Source organism: Passer montanus, unplaced genomic scaffold (assembly GCF_014805655.1).
Source record: "Passer montanus isolate IOZ18808 unplaced genomic scaffold, ASM1480565v1 scaffold51, whole genome shotgun sequence".
Lineage (NCBI taxonomy): Eukaryota > Metazoa > Chordata > Aves > Passeriformes > Passeridae > Passer > Passer montanus.
The window spans coordinates 5,542,933-5,558,747 of record NW_024370041.1 but is presented as its reverse complement, the minus strand read 5'-3'; the positions used below and the strand labels follow the sequence as shown (position 1 = coordinate 5,558,747).

Here is a 15,815-nt window from a genome sequence, read left to right as displayed (position 1 = left end):
CTTTAATTTCATGCTGGTTTTGGTATTCAGCAAGGAGCTCTCAGTTAATACAAACTCTGATTAGATCTGCTTTTATGAATCACAGTTGTCAGATGATTGGTAAGAACATTCATTTTGTGGGGTAAAAAATAGTCAGCATATTCAACTTGCTTTGTGTAACAAAAAATAATGATCAACACAAACTGTAAAAAAACCCCTCTGAAGTTTGTCATTAATCAATGAATGTATACCCACTTAAAAGAAGGAGGGAAAGAACTTCTACTGTACCTGGGAAAAAAGAATGCCATGCATAGCTTCACACCTTTCACTTAACCTTCATGCTTTTGCTAACACTGAGAACTAGATCTGATGATGTATGTTCATTTCCTTTTACTCCAACTACCAAGAGCAGAGCTTACCTATAAGTTCCACGATGCTCCCACTGCGGCTCCTGCTGGCAGGATCATCTTTGGACACACTGACCTGAGCAATGCCCCCGCAGGCGGTCAGGGCATGGAGCAGTTCAGGGGGGGGAGTTCTGAAGAGCTGCTGGAGCAACTCTAAAGCTCCAGTCACAACATTGTGGTCCTGATGCTGGGTATAGTGCAGAGTCAGTTCATAAACCTGAAAGCCAGCAGAGTACTGGAATAAGTCTCTATGAAGACAGAACATATGATGTGTCTTATACGATACAACATCAAATTTCAGCAGTGAATTAAGAATAACTGATGCCTGGTATATATGATCTTCACCACAATCTTCCAAGGGGGAAATGTCAATCAATTGCAGCCACTTAACTGCCTTTTTGGCAGAAGTCTGGTCATTACTTATCAATAATTCCATTCACTGGACCAACTATCATTTATCAAGATAAACAGGAATTTGAAAATTCAGAGTGTTCAGTATCAGACTAATTGCTGGATCACTATTTATTTATTTCCCTCCCAATTAGTACTCTTCAGATAAGGGGTATTATTCATATTTTACCTGTATAAGTTGTTCTGGTGAAGGTGAAATCTCTGTTTCTTTCCTTGTTACACCAAAACTGCCTTTCAGGCTGGTATCTTTTACTTGTTGTTGCAATAAAGGTATGAGATACCTTAGTGTAAGTAAAACACCCAGAATTAAAAGAGTAGGACGATCATCTTCTACAGGAACCAACAAGCCTGAGGGGAGAAACAAAGTGACCAAATAACTTACTGACAGTGGTTAGTTTCAACACAAATGTTATTATAGCTTCTTTAAATAAAAAAAACCACAACAAAACAGAGCAACCAAAACCAAGAGTGTTTTCCAAATGTAGAAACATCTGAAAATATGTACTTTATACTACTGACAATCAATTAAGCAGCATGGGAGAATGATCAGAGGACCCTGTCTCACCTTCCCTGTTTCCTCTTTTTACTCCATTAAAACGCAATTTATTTTTTTTAATAGCTGATGCCTTCATCAAATGATCTAGACTCTCTTGCTTCTCTCACTTGCCTCCTCCCTCCACCTGACAGCTTACACCCAAGTGCAATTCCCTTGCTCACAAATGCACTATTATCCAAATGGAAGATATTTGTACTTTGCCCTGTTTTGGGAACTTTCTTCCATATACCTACCTGCTAATCACAACCAACCCCAAAGCATACTACAAACTAATATAAACTATGGAAGAAAACACAACCTTCTATCCAGGGAGGAGAAAAAAATACAGAACCAATTCTCAGAGTTCCCATTCATGTTTCTGTTTGAATTCTGCATCACTGACAAAGAAATTATCAGGCAGGACTTTAAAGGGAGGAAAGTCACAATGTAGCATTTGAATTTTTCACACTTCCTGAAAGTAGCAAGGCTAACATGGTAACACCTTATGTATCTGCTGGTCTTCCTTATATCTCCTTGTGCAAGACAGTCTACACAGTAAAGAACCCCTTGTCAATGACAAAACTGAAGCAAGTTTCCACTGAAAGCCAGAAATGCCTCTGGCCATGACTTGCAAAACAACCTGAACACCATGCAAACTTCCCAGCTGAAGAAATAAAGAAGCAATACCTGATACAAAGTTGTGCACTTTAAATAAAAAAAAAAAATCCTCAATTTCTGTAGTTATAACAGTATCTATGTGGTGGTCCTTCTAAGAAAGGTCACAGGGCATGTGATCATGGCCCAGAGCACAGCAGAGTACTCTCCACCTCAGACCTGCTGCACTAACAACCAAGCTGATGCACCATGCAAGTCTTCAGACTCCTGATGCTGTGCAAGTTCACCCAGAATCCTGAGACCTCATTTTCCAGCAAGCTACTTGCTTCTCAAGCTTCAGCTATTTCTTTTCAATATTACTTACTAGCACAGCAGCAAAGAGAGAGAGACAAACAGCTTTAGAAGTATCTTCCTCTAACTTAACACCAGAGAGAAAGTATCAGCCGTGTAACTGGTAGTCAAAGTATTCTTCCTTTACCTGAAAATCTTTCACATACGTAAAATGTGAAAATTTCCATGTGAAACATGGAAAAATATGTAATGTTACTTACACATAAAGCAAATTAATTTTTTTGCCCTGAATCTTACCTAAAAGCACATTCAGTAACCAGGCATAGAAATACTGTGTTCTTCGTGAATGTTGACAGATGCTCACTGCTGATCCTGCTGCTGTTCGACGGATCGTGGGGGAACTGGATTTAAGATTAGCTATGAAAGCCTTCAACAAAACCTGAAAGCAAAGACAACTTACTTAATTAAGAAGACAGCAAATGTATATTTAATTTATTCAAAGCATTACTTCATGCACATCAAGCAAAGGCAACTACTGCCTTGAGATATGCAGCTGTAACACTGCTTTCTGTGCCACGGGACTGGTAATGCTGATAACTCATCATGCTAGGGATAGAACAGGGAACACTAATAGGGTAAAGAAAGGTACCTTAATCTCATTGTCATTTGCAAAATTGCCAAAGGCTGCCATGATTTTGGGTATTGCTGCAGCCAGCGTCTCCTGTACGGATTCCTCAGGTCTCTTACTTATCCGTGTCAGACAGGGCAAAAGGTTCACCAGGTATGGCCTAAGTATGGCACAGGAGAGAAACTGACTTGAGATCACAACAACTGAACCCTTCGAAGTATTTTTAATCCATACTCTAGTTCTGTGGTATTACTAAATCATACAAAAATGTACCTGATAGCTACACAGAACATAGGAAAATATAAAGAATCTTCTGAAGGCAAGAGAAGAATACACTTAAAAAATACAAGTCATTATCTTTACAAGTTCCCCCCCCCACAGTAATGTATAGCATAGAACTAAAACTCCATTAAAAAACACACTGATGAAAGAAATTCAGAGAGAATAAGGTGATAGCAATTCCTCCAACCTCCTAATTACATACTTAAAACTTCCAAACAGTAACATTCTGTTAACATCTTTAAAGGTTCTTTGGAAAGCTCATTATTAGAATGTGTTTACCTGCACTTCTGAGGCCGAACTAGATGGGCAAGCTCAGCAAATCTCCAGAGTGCAGCACGCAGACTTCTTGAAGCACCATTCTAGACAGAGTATACAACTATCACATTTCATCATGCAAAACCATTTCCTACAAAGAACTGCCTATAACATACAATAGTGTATATTTTACTTAAACAGATAAAAATATAAAGTGCCTGGAAATCATAAATTTCCTATAGCCAAAAGGAAGTCAAGTCAGCTCCATAACTACCTTCATTTTTCTAGATGGTATTAGGAGTTTTCTGAGTAAGCTAAAATGAATAATAAGGAACACCACAAAAGAAAAGGAAGTGTCTGAGATCTCTGCTCTGCTGAAATCTGCTTAAAATACCACAGAGAAAGACATCAGCCAACAAAGAAACACTGATGATATGAGTCTGAAAATCACTGGAACACTTGCAGAGATATAAATACAGCACAAAATTGACAGCAGAGAAGATATGCAAATAAACAACATTCAGCTTCTGAGTGCACCAAAAGAAAAATCAACATATTGATCTGTAGCATTTCATAATGGATTGGCAGCTGAAGTTTAGTATCTATCTGCCTGGACTGACACCTTCCATTGTGCACCTGACTTGAACCAGAATGCCCTTGCATTAGTGTCTAGGGATGGGGTACAATTCCTTAATGTTTTTGGAAATACAGAAAACTGGAAGTCAAGATGCCTAGGTGGGTGTCTACCTAATATAGCTCAAACCCAACCAAAATGCTTCTCAAATTGAGTCCCCTGAAGACAAAGCTGAGATGTTTAAAAACTGTCATTTCTTTATTACTTTCTTCAGCTGGTACATCAAAGGCTTGTGGCCTTGTTAGCATGTCAAGTAAAAAATACTTGCATTTGAATTACAAAACATGCATTTCTCAGGTTCACAGCCAAACAACATATTCTGGCATGGCTTCTGAAGTGATCCTGATGCACAAATAAAATTCAGTCTGCTGAGTGCTCCTGTTGCACATGCTACCTCTCTGTCACCTGCCATGGATCCAAGTGCACCTTTCAAGAAGCACACGCCAACTGAACGACAAAATATTTCCTCCTACACCTGGTTATAAATGTGTAGGAACTTTGGAGCAATTTGTATGTTGGCTGTTTTCTGTTAATTAGGTAATGCCCATTTCCACACCCTCAAAAATATTGCATGACATAAAGGTACAGCAATATAGTAAGATATCCATACATCAACATCCTTACATCTAACAGAAGAAAAGCTATGCACATTGGTTTTGTGACTTATCTTCTAGAGCTCTATTATTCCCTTCAAAAACAAACAAAAAAACCACCCCAGTATCATTACTGTCTGACAAGTAACACCTCTATTTTCTCTCTATACAAGCCTGACCACGTTTATAGATGCAATAGACATAATTTCAGTGATACTGTCCTAAACATGGCACTTCTCTTCTGCAGTCACAAACTTCAAAAAGGTTATTACTAAAGTTCTTCCTGCAGACATAATTAAATTGTAGCTTTTGATACCTATAGAGAGATGCTTCAGTACTTTTCCCTATGCCTCTGTAAGAAGCTGTAAGTACATATCATACATTCATAAAGTAGTTGTATCAGGTTACTTGAAGCCTTAATTCTCCATGAGGTTGTGTCAATTAAGAATGCCATTGTCCTCCATCTTCTTTCCATCACCCTTTTGGTTTGAGTTATTCTCTCCAGCTTAGTCAGTGGAGCAAACATCATGAATTATTCCTTTGGGTGGGGAGGCACTAAGGTTAACTCAAAATGCTGTTCAAACCAAATGCTCACATATTTTCTGCCAGATAAGCTTTCAGGAGTGGTTAAATCCAAACAATGGGGGCAGCAGTGAGGAGTTCAGTAGAATAGTACTTTAAAACATTCATAATTCCTTCTAAAAATGAAGATTTGACCTTGATCTTAAAAGACAAACTTACTAATTTACATTAATGCTACATTTCAATATACTAGAATACATACTAAATACCACATTTCAGAAGAACATGAAAGAAAAATCACTCACCTTTTTAATCTCTTTATACAGTTCTAACTGCAACCTGGGAAGATTGGAATCCATCAAAGCCTGCAATAAAATGCATTGAGAACACACTCTATCAGAGGGGAGGTGCTTTACAGGAAAAATGTTACACTTGCAGTAAAACAGCTTCAAACAAGGCACTGAACTATCTAATGGTCCTATATTTGATGTATAGCTAAGGAAGTGATAAATAAGTGAGAAGAGACACCTTTATCCTTCACACAAATGCAGGCAAACTCCACAAACTCTGACAGTTATTTGCACTAAATGTTGACTGTTTTACCAACTCTACCTGCAAAAGGCCATATGGGATCAGCCTCCAAGCAGAGCCGACCTCTTGTGCTCTCTGGCAATCACCAGAACAGCCACTCATGAACAGAACATTAAAACACAAGAACAGCATTCACAAGCAGCAAAAAGGCACTCCCTGCTATAATCCACCACTGTCAAGCAGGCTCCTACTATTTCTCAAACTGAAGCTGTATTTGTACCATTACCTTTAACAGCCCCTGAAAACTCTTTGTTTCATTAATTAGCCTATTTTCTGCATCCAGTTAGTACACACACAAGGACATCCCAGGATCCAATCAAGCATACAGCAACAGAGTTCAAACCTGCAGCCTGGCTAAAACCCAGCATACATGAACTGAAAGCGAGCACAGAGAAGCAGTAATTTTCTGTTCACCCCAACCTGATCATTCTCTACCTTCAAAGTATCAGACAGTAAGATATGAAAATATAATCTCTTCATAAAGAAGAATTTGTATATATATGGTTACCCTTCCTCCTCCACTTTTTTCCCTAGTGTGTACTACAATTTATTAATAAATCTCTATTAATAAATTAATAGCTCTTCCTCTGATGAGATGAGATCCTCATGCAATCTCAAAGTACCTACGTTGTGAATTCATACAGTGCTATATTGTGGAGTATTGAATTTTTTATTCCTTGTCCAGTAATTTCTTAATTTCTAATTTTCTAACTGCCTTCCTGGATTAAACTCACATCTTCACAGGATTATTCATCGTGAGTACAAAATCTGATAGCACCCACTGAGCTAGAAGCCACAACTGCTCCAGCACAGCGAGTGGAATGCCTGTGGCTCCTCCAGAGCATGATCTCCCCAGCCTAAAATTGTATGCTCCAAAACTCCATTCACCCCAGTTACACCTGTTACAGTCCAATGGCATTGCCTTCCCCAGAAAAACCTCACCCGGGCTGTATCTTTATATTAACATAAGCACCCCAACTACAGACTGAAGGTGCCAGATGACAGCAGTAGGATTTACTTCACAAAACTTCGTTTTTATGAGAAGCTCACTGCACCTATCTATATATATATATATATATATATATATATGTATGTGTATATGAGGATATCAAGCAACACAAAAAGGCCCCAGCTATTATTTGGCTTTGAGGTTAAGTTGTCCTTACAACACACCCAACTACAGGAACTCTTTTGGTTAGTGTACAGCTATATTTTTAGCAGGCTAGAATGTATAATGTCATCTTTGGGGAAAAAAGCATACTCAGCTCTAAACTGCTACAATAATAAATTCCAATTAGTGAGGCCAATTGTACTGCAATCTGTGTGAACAGTTATTTATATCATTAGCACCAGTATCATTAGCACAGAGAATACTACAACATCATGCATCAGCTTTAGAGACAAGACAGCTTGACCTCACCCACAGAAACCTGCAAAGTCCCAACTTGGTGTTTTTTCTTTTAAAGGTATCACCACAGTTATTTAACTTTTGAGCCATTTATGCTGTCTTTGAGGTTCTGACAGGCAGTTGTAGTGTTACTTGAAGATGACTTATAGAGTGTTTATCTAAAGTTATGTGCTCAGCCTCATCTGCAGAGAAGAGTTAATTTTCTAGTTACAGTAATGAGCATAAACTCCAGACAGACACATAGTTACACAAGTAGTGCTTACATCTATAGTCTTTTATTTCAAGAGAAGCTACAAAGCATCTTTTGCTAACTAGCAAAAGAATCAGCCTCTAAAAATGCCTGAGATTCTAAAAAATGGTTGAACTTTAACTAAAATGCAATCTTAGGGGCCCAACACCTCTGTTCTACTTACCACAAGCATCACTGACACTTGCACAACCAAAAATAAAACTGGACATCTTTTTATTTCTGCATCTATACCCAAGTGTCTGCCCAAGTTGCTAAATCACTTCCACACAACATAAAGCACAGAAAGAGAATACAAAGTACAACCAGCTTCCATAACAGCCTGATACATCCATGTGTGTGGAATATCACAACTGTTACCACTTCAGAGCTGAGCCCAACTGCCAAGCTTAATGACTGACAGAAGATGCCATCATTTAAAACCACTTTAATCTTGAAAACAAAACAAACTACCATACAAACATTTGGGGAAAAAAAATATGTTTTCAAGTTACCCTGAAGCATGCCAGAAAGCAACAATATTAAACAGATTAGAGAATTTATGAGGTACATTTTATACCAAGCCTACCTAAGTGTTTCATGGAAAGTAGGAAATAAGCTTTTATTCTTTAGGACTGTTTCAGGGCAGCTTTTAAAGCAAATTGAGTTAAATAATAATGTATGCATCTCACAGAGTGCTCTCCCTCCAACAGAAAAACATTCAAATCAAAGTGAAAAGAGCAAAGTGCTATTGGGCCAAACAAAAAAGCAAGGAACTCACACTTCCTTATTCCCTATCATTATGGAACACACTACACAATCTGTAAGCTTCTCCATACAACTTTCAGCCACAAACTCAATCCCCAACACTTAATTAATTCAGATATGAATGTTTAGCTTTCTTGCTTCTATACACCCTTTCACATAAAAGAAAATTATTATTTGCATATTTCTAAAGCACTTAAACTTTGCATCAACTAGATTATTTATGAGGTACATAACAGTGTCTTAAAGTTCAAGTATTCCATAAAAAAAACAAACCCAAAAAAAGGGAAGTGAACACAAGCCCCTTTTTGAAGCAGCAGCTCCTACAAATTACTCATAAGGTTCATTTTAAGATACTTTGAATCAAGATTTAGACCTTGCATGACCTCCTATGAATGCCCATCTGCTGTTCTCCAACAAGCTCTTCATTCTGGATCACAGCAGGGGAACAAACAATCTCCAGAATAATATATTTATTCTACTTACTGCCTGAAATCTCCTCCTCCAAGTCTCAGCAAACCACACTACCTTTCAATCAGCTTTTAAATAATATTTTTACCTTTCCTCATGCTAAGTGTCTTTATGTTTACAGAACAATAATAGAGTATTCCTCCCACACAAGATGATTTCAGAAAAGCCCACATTCCTGTTTTGGTTAACTTGAAGAGAACAAAGTTAATGAACAATTGAAGACAGGAATAGATCAGAACAATGTATTACATAAGACAAGTTAAAGTTAAATATGTTGATCTGGGCATAAAAACCTCTCCTAAGAGAGAGAGAACACATTCTGCACGTACAGAATTTAGTACAGAAGCTTGCTTACATGATGAGATATTATCAACAGTAAGAAAGGCAACTAAAAGAACATCAGTGGGAATTCAGACAGGACACTGCATCAAGAATAGACAAAATGTGATAGCAAAAGCTCTTACTTTAATAACTTTATTAAGGCATTCATCTGCAACCATCCGGACATCAGATTCTGCATCCTCACTGCAGAGGAGAAAGAGTTCCATAGCAATGCCCAGCAGCTTCTGAAATTCTGGGGAATTCCTAATAAACAACATTAGAAAATTACAATGTGCACCATGAAAATGAACACCAATGATGTTTTTGAAAGGGTTTTATAATCCAACTACATATATACTATACACATATGCACAAGGAGAAGACATTCAGTGTACTAAAGCACTTCATTAGGAGTTGGGAGATCATTTCCCAACTCTTTCCTCCATGATCTGGTAAGATATTTGACCTCTTTTTTTGCCTAAATTTTTCTGTCTGCAATAGAATGGAAGTGCCCACTCCATCAATAGGTAAACAAAAGTCCTTCTTAAATTTTGAGTTAGTTAAAAAAAAACCCTCACCATTTCAGTTTTAAAGAGAAACTCAGCAATTATAAGGAATCCTCCCAACAACTAACATTCTGAAGTTGTTATTCATCCTAATGAATTAAAGACATCCATAAATAATCAATAAATTAAAGACATTGCCTTACCTTAGTGACTGAGCAACTATGTTTTCACATATTGTTAGACAATGATTCACCCGATCTTTCTTGGTAGCTGCAAGTTCTTTCTTTCTAAAGGAAGAACATGATGACAATGAGTGTGAGACAAGAGTTCAAAAGTGACCATTCAAACACTTGCTGAAGTAGTGTCTAATCATTACTCAAGAAGATGCATTTGCACTCTCTGGTCACTCCATGAACAGCTGTACAACAACTACCTGCAGACCCAGGATTTATCTGCAGCTGCTGCTGAGAGCACATGGGCACACAAGCAAAGGAGAAATATAAGTTTAGGAAAAGAATGAAGGACTAATAATTTAATAGGGAATATCACATTAACTCCATAACTTTCACTGAGAAAATGCTTAGGAATGAAAACTGAAGAATGAAGAAGAGTAAAGGGAAAGTATAAAAAAATGAGGTAGTCCTAGAACAAAGCAAAAATAAAGTGATAGAAAGAAGAAGATTGGAGAAAATAAGCCATGAGAACAAAAAATAGCTCTTTTAAAAAGACCCTCCTCCTACATAGCATCACCTGATTTGTCTGATTTTTTTGTCTGCCAATGTCTTGAAACTTCGAGTTGTATTAAATGGACAATTTGCATCTGAACTGCAAAGCATGACAAAGCAATGCCATCATACACTACATTCCTCCAAAGGTAATCACAAAACCAGCAAAGGCCAAGGCAGTCTGACCACTGAGAATAACATCCCTATAGGAACACTTGGTATAGCCCAGGAAAGGCCAAGCTGAGTGCACAACAAAGAGAACAAAATGCACAGAAACAAAGAATGTGTATCTACAAACAACAGAGAGCACAAGATGAAAAGCTTCTCCTTTGCAGAATGTATTTAACATTCACTTCAACATGACACAAGCTCTTGGAACAGCAGCTCTTCCCTGCTCCACCCCCAAGAGAGGAACTGAAAAAAGACAGCGAGACAGACTCCCAACTCTGACTGGGAAATTTTATTCAAGTCTGCAGTCTCTCCTACTCCTAACTTCACTGACACAGAATCACTTCTAGGAAAGCAGATGTTACTTTTAAATAATTAAGCAGTAGCAATACTGGAGCAAAACCACCCACCCAAAGGTATCTCTCCTGAGTGTTTCACAATAAAGAATTACCAGCTTCTTCACTCATATTCACAGAGAATCTTCCCTTTTGTTTTCCAAGTGAAAACTGATAATTTTTAGTATTTCATTCTCTCAGTAAAAAATAGCAAAAATCACGAAATAGCAAAACAGTGTTTCTGAACTAGAAGCTGGAAAACAATGTGAACAGCCTTGAATTACATGAATAGCAGTAACACAACATCAAGGGCCAACAGCAAGTAGCCAATAAGCACATTAAATTCTGCTAACTCAAAATACAGTGTTAGACAAGTGTTTTTAAAGAACTACACTGCATTATTTAGGAACTACAGCTCAAATAATAGTAGAAGTTTTGAAAAAAAGTCATTAGTATCCCAGTCATCCCAGTATCCCTGTCCCTTTTCTTCTCTCAGGCTGGAAGAGAGGGGTTCAAAAGTCTCTGTTCCCAAGATTTCAATTTTTCTCACAAAGAAAACCTCATCTCATCCCAGAAATACCTTCTACTTTTATAAGTTTAAAGAATAGCTCTGAACAAAGCTATTTTTGTGGTTTAGTTTGGCAACATTTTATTTAGGCAAGCTAAACAGCCAAGAGGATCTCTTCTTGGACTTAAGACACTGGCAGAATATGAGCAGACAACCTGAATTTGCTCAAGATACACAATGTCTTTCTTTCTCTCCATCTTGAAAGAGTGTCAGAGTCTTTAGCAGCATTTCAGATCATCTCTTAACAAAAAAACAAATACTGTCCAAGATGTCCAACTGATTTTGCAACACCAGCACCACTGATGTGAGCAGGCACCTCAGAAAACGATTAAATCATTTCAACTTTCGTGCTAATTTTACCCAGCAGCCCCAAGCTCTTATGAGCACCATTTTCAGCATATATTCAACCCAAAAATAGATCAGGCACATTGAACTTGCCCATAAGCTCACTATTTCAGATACAGACATATTGAAAATACTGCTGACAAAGGTTACTTCCAGAATAAAGTTCTCTATTATCTACACATAACACAGCCCTGAGCAAGGCAGGCAGTGGTGTTCAATACTGCTCAGACCAGCAGAGATCAATCTCTTGGGCAAATATCTGTAAACAGAGAGCACCACTAACACATAATCTACACCTTGCTGAAATAAGTAACTTCAAAATTTAAAAAGGCTTGGCTAGACAAAATATAACTTCAAAAAAAATTAAAGAAAAGAAAGATGCAAGGAAAACACTTAATGTATATTATGTACATGCACATATTTTCTGTGCCTACAGAGGGAGAAGGGTAACAGAACAGTATCTAGAGAGAAAACACATGATTTTTTTTAGCTCAAAAAAACAAACAAAGCTCTATTGAGAAGTATCATGAAGTCCACAGGCAAACTGCTGATGAGCATACCCGGGGGGCAACAACAGCATCACACATTTGATGAATCAATCACACACATCTGATGAGTAACAGAAGGCAGAAGATATGGAAGCAGCAGTTATCAACAGGAAAGCTCCATCTCACTTACAGAGGAGTTTAACCTCCTGTGTACTTCTACACACCAGGAAGATTAACAAACAATGTAACAAAAGCAGCAAGCCCAGGTAATTTTGCCCTCTGAGTCCAGATGAGCTGACTACAAGGAGCTGCAGCTCACCAATGCTTATTTTTATTAGACCTTGAAATTAAGAATATGTGAAGAGTACAGAATATGTAAAGCTGAGCCAGTGATAAGAAAAAAGGGCCAAACCAAATGGCTTGACATTAATCTTGAGAAAAATAACAGAAACCAAAACCTGTTCTTTTAATAACAAACAGAAACATGAGTGGATCAAGAAATCAACTCAGTCCAAACACAGGAGACACTGGAAACAAGGTGCAGTAATGCAGGCAGTGATGGATTGTCACATTAACCAGAACTGGTCTACTACACACCCTAGACAGAGTAATGCCAAAAAACCATCAAGAAACCACTTCTGACAAGCAGGGCAATAGGTAATACCCATACAATTTGTGTGATCTTCAGTAAAACAAAAAATTAATGCTAGGCCTCCATACAGCACTGATCAAACCAATCCACGACCACAGCTTCAGTCAAACATGAAAGACACAGAAAAATTTAGGAGTATAGGAAAAAAGCATATTGCTTGGGCTTTTACAGTACCTTTTGCTGTAAAGTTAATGGTTAGATTCAAATGTAAAAAACCCTGAAAACAATTACAATAAGTGACTCTTAGAATAAATTGACAAGAGAAGATGTAAAGAATCCACCTTTGCATTCACAAATCAAACTCTAAATTTTTACACTATACTAGTAAGCTTTTAAGTTAGTGGGACCTTTGTGATCCAAAACAAAACATCCAATTTGTAATAAAATGTCAGAGTCTGAAAAAGCTGAAAAATTATAAGGAAGAAAATTAGTTGCCTAAGCAGAAGTGTATAGAAGCAATATGAAAGAGAACCCAAGTTAAGTCTACATAGAAGGGAAAAAAGCCCCAACAAGAGATAAGAAAGGGGACCAGAGACTGACATCTGACTGTAAGGCATAATGGGAGCATAACACATGATTATTGCTGATTAAAATCTCTTGAAACAGAAGAAGGTCTTATCTTCTTGGTAAAACCTTAGATTTGATTAAGATTTTAATAAAAAAAAGAGAAGATATCAGTATCATCAAAAGTTCTGGAGTCATTGTCTCACAGTAAAGTGAAGAAATATATAGACACCTGCTGGGTAAACAATTAATTCTTCTCTACCCCAATCCCTCTGATCTTAAAACATTTCATAGGAGGAGACAGTCCTCAGTATTACTACACAGAACTACAAGAGATTTATGTGTTATTTACAGAGAACCACAACAAACAATAATGCTTCTCCCCAAACACAATTTTCCTTTCCAGTCTACTACAAACAAGAAAAATTAAATGCAGATAGTATTGTGAATTACATTCAATATGTCACCTGCTATTTCACTAAAAGTCTGGAAAGCCTCAGCAAAGGCTGCCACAATAGCTTTTCAGTGGCTTTTATGAGGCTCAGTGCTGTCACTGAATTTGTCCAGATCCTGGGGGCATACAATCCCATCAGCTTTTGAAAACAGCCTATTTTTAAACACAAAGCAAAGTCAACAAGGACAACTCCAACACTAATTTTTTAATGTTTTCAGTAGAACATGCCTAAATTTAGACCACCAAACCAAGCATAATATCACAAGCATCACAAATAATTCTAAGGATTTTCTCTTGCAATACCATGACCTCTCTCACCAGTAACTTTCAAGACAGAGATCTGAACAGCACACAGGAAAGACTGGAAATAGATGTTCATCCATGTCACACAAAGTACTGGCATAAAAAAAATACGTACAAAACAGAGCAATTAGTCCCTGCAGACCAGTAAGGCACCTAAGAACAACTAGATCATGAAGAAGATGAGTTTTCTCACCTATTAAGCATCAGAAGTGTAGAAATGCATTGTGATTGTTTGAGACAACACTCACTCTCCAGAGAGAAACAGCACCAACCGTGATAATTCAGCTGGCAACCGTAGCAGAAAGTGCAGAGGGAGCAGGTGGCCAAGAGCCCCGAGCCACTGCTCTGCTTCCTCTGCCAGCACCACAGCAAACTGCCAAGCCAGAAGTTACCTGCTCCTCAGCCCTTCTGCTTGCCCCTTCTCCCCAGCAGCAGGAGAAAAAGCATTAGTGTGACTCCTGTGTTTGTCCCTACACGCCTTCCTGCCCTCACACTGCTGGTGAAAGCTGGGTCAGGGGGTGCAAAGGCAAGGGGCAGCACCGTGGCACTGAACAGCTCCACCCAGTAATGCCCCCCAACGGGAAACTGGATATCTCATGGATCTAGCACATTTATCCCACATTTAAGAAAGAAAAAAGATATTAGGAATATTTAAACTAACTTCTCTTAGGTCTCTGTGCAGCACATCTCAGCACAAGACTTTAAATGAGCTTTGTCACAAACAGACATCCTTCTGAAAGCATCAGAGCTCAGACTTCAACTCTATTTAAATTTTCAATCCACAAATATTAAAACTTGTTTTTAACTTCAACATGAACTTTCAGGGCAGTGCTCTTACAAGAAAGAAGAAATCCGACTGAAAAACAATTAACACTTAAAGACATGAAAAGCGAGTAACAGAGTGGAAGAAATTTCTCTTGCTCAGCCTTGAATCCTTATTTCAAGAAAGCTGCAGAGTTCAGAGAAAAGACACACACACAGAAAGCGTCAAGCACAGATAAACAAGGTCTCACAAAAAGTGCTTCAGCAGTTATCAAAAGAGAAAATGCTGAAAATAGTGCTTCATCCAAGTTATGCTTAAAGGTTTTTGCTGTACTAGGTGATAAAAAGGTTTTCCTTCCTAGAACCAGCCTGTGAAACCCTCAAGCACTGCTGCACCTCCCGTTCATCTCCCGCACTGGTGACTTCAGACACGCTTGCCCTAGAAGTTACTCCACACCTGAGCTTGGGCAGAGAACCGACGGCAGCACCCGCCACGCTGCGGGAGCCGCCGGGGACAGGGCAGCGCCGGGCCCGCTCGGGACCCGACCCGGCCGGGGCACGCGGGACACGCGTGCGGGAGCGCCGAGCCCCGGCCGCGGCTCACTCACGGTCTCTGCAGCGGCTCCTCGGGGAGGGCAGCGGGGCCCTGCTGCTGCTGGAAGGAGCGCAGCGACTCGAAGGCCTTCGTCAGCTTCTCCATGGTGGCCATGTCCGCTGCGCCGGCGGCACCGGCCCGCGCTCCGACCCGCCCTGTCACGGGCGCCTGGCGGGTGCGAGTGCCGTCCCGCTCCGCTGGCGCTGCCCCCGGGCTCGCTCCCGGCGCTGTGCGGGCGCTCCGGCGGGCCCGGCCCGTCACAGCCGCGATGAATGGGGCGGGTCCCCGGGCCTGGCGTCACGCGCGCCCTTACGTAGGAACACACAAGGGAACGCGGGGCGCGAAAGGGGCGGGGCAGCGGCGAGAGGGACAGCTGCTCTGACCAATCAGAAGGAGGCTCCGCCCCTCGCCGCGTGCCGGAGCGGCCGTGCGCTGCTGTGCGGCGCCCCCTGTCGGCAGCGGCGCCCGCGCTCGGC

General features: G+C 39.6%; 1 protein-coding gene across 2 annotated transcripts in view; it reads right to left on the bottom strand.

Annotated features, from left to right (window-relative positions):
- HTT (huntingtin) overlaps positions 1-15,623 on the bottom strand; it is a 76,582-nt gene extending 60,959 nt beyond the window's left edge. For both annotated transcript variants that reach the window (XM_039723822.1, XM_039723823.1), the window contains exons 1-9: positions 15,353-15,623; positions 9,644-9,727; positions 9,078-9,198; positions 5,458-5,517; positions 3,428-3,507; positions 2,888-3,026; positions 2,536-2,677; positions 967-1,145; positions 399-603 (exon numbers count right to left, since the gene is read on the bottom strand). In XM_039723822.1, the coding sequence (XP_039579756.1) occupies positions 399-603; positions 967-1,145; positions 2,536-2,677; positions 2,888-3,026; positions 3,428-3,507; positions 5,458-5,517; positions 9,078-9,198; positions 9,644-9,727; positions 15,353-15,453 (1,111 nt within the window). In that variant the 5' untranslated portion in view covers positions 15,454-15,623. The remainder of the gene's footprint in view (positions 1-398; positions 604-966; positions 1,146-2,535; positions 2,678-2,887; positions 3,027-3,427; positions 3,508-5,457; positions 5,518-9,077; positions 9,199-9,643; positions 9,728-15,352) is intronic.
- Between the last annotated feature and the right edge of the window lie 192 nt (positions 15,624-15,815).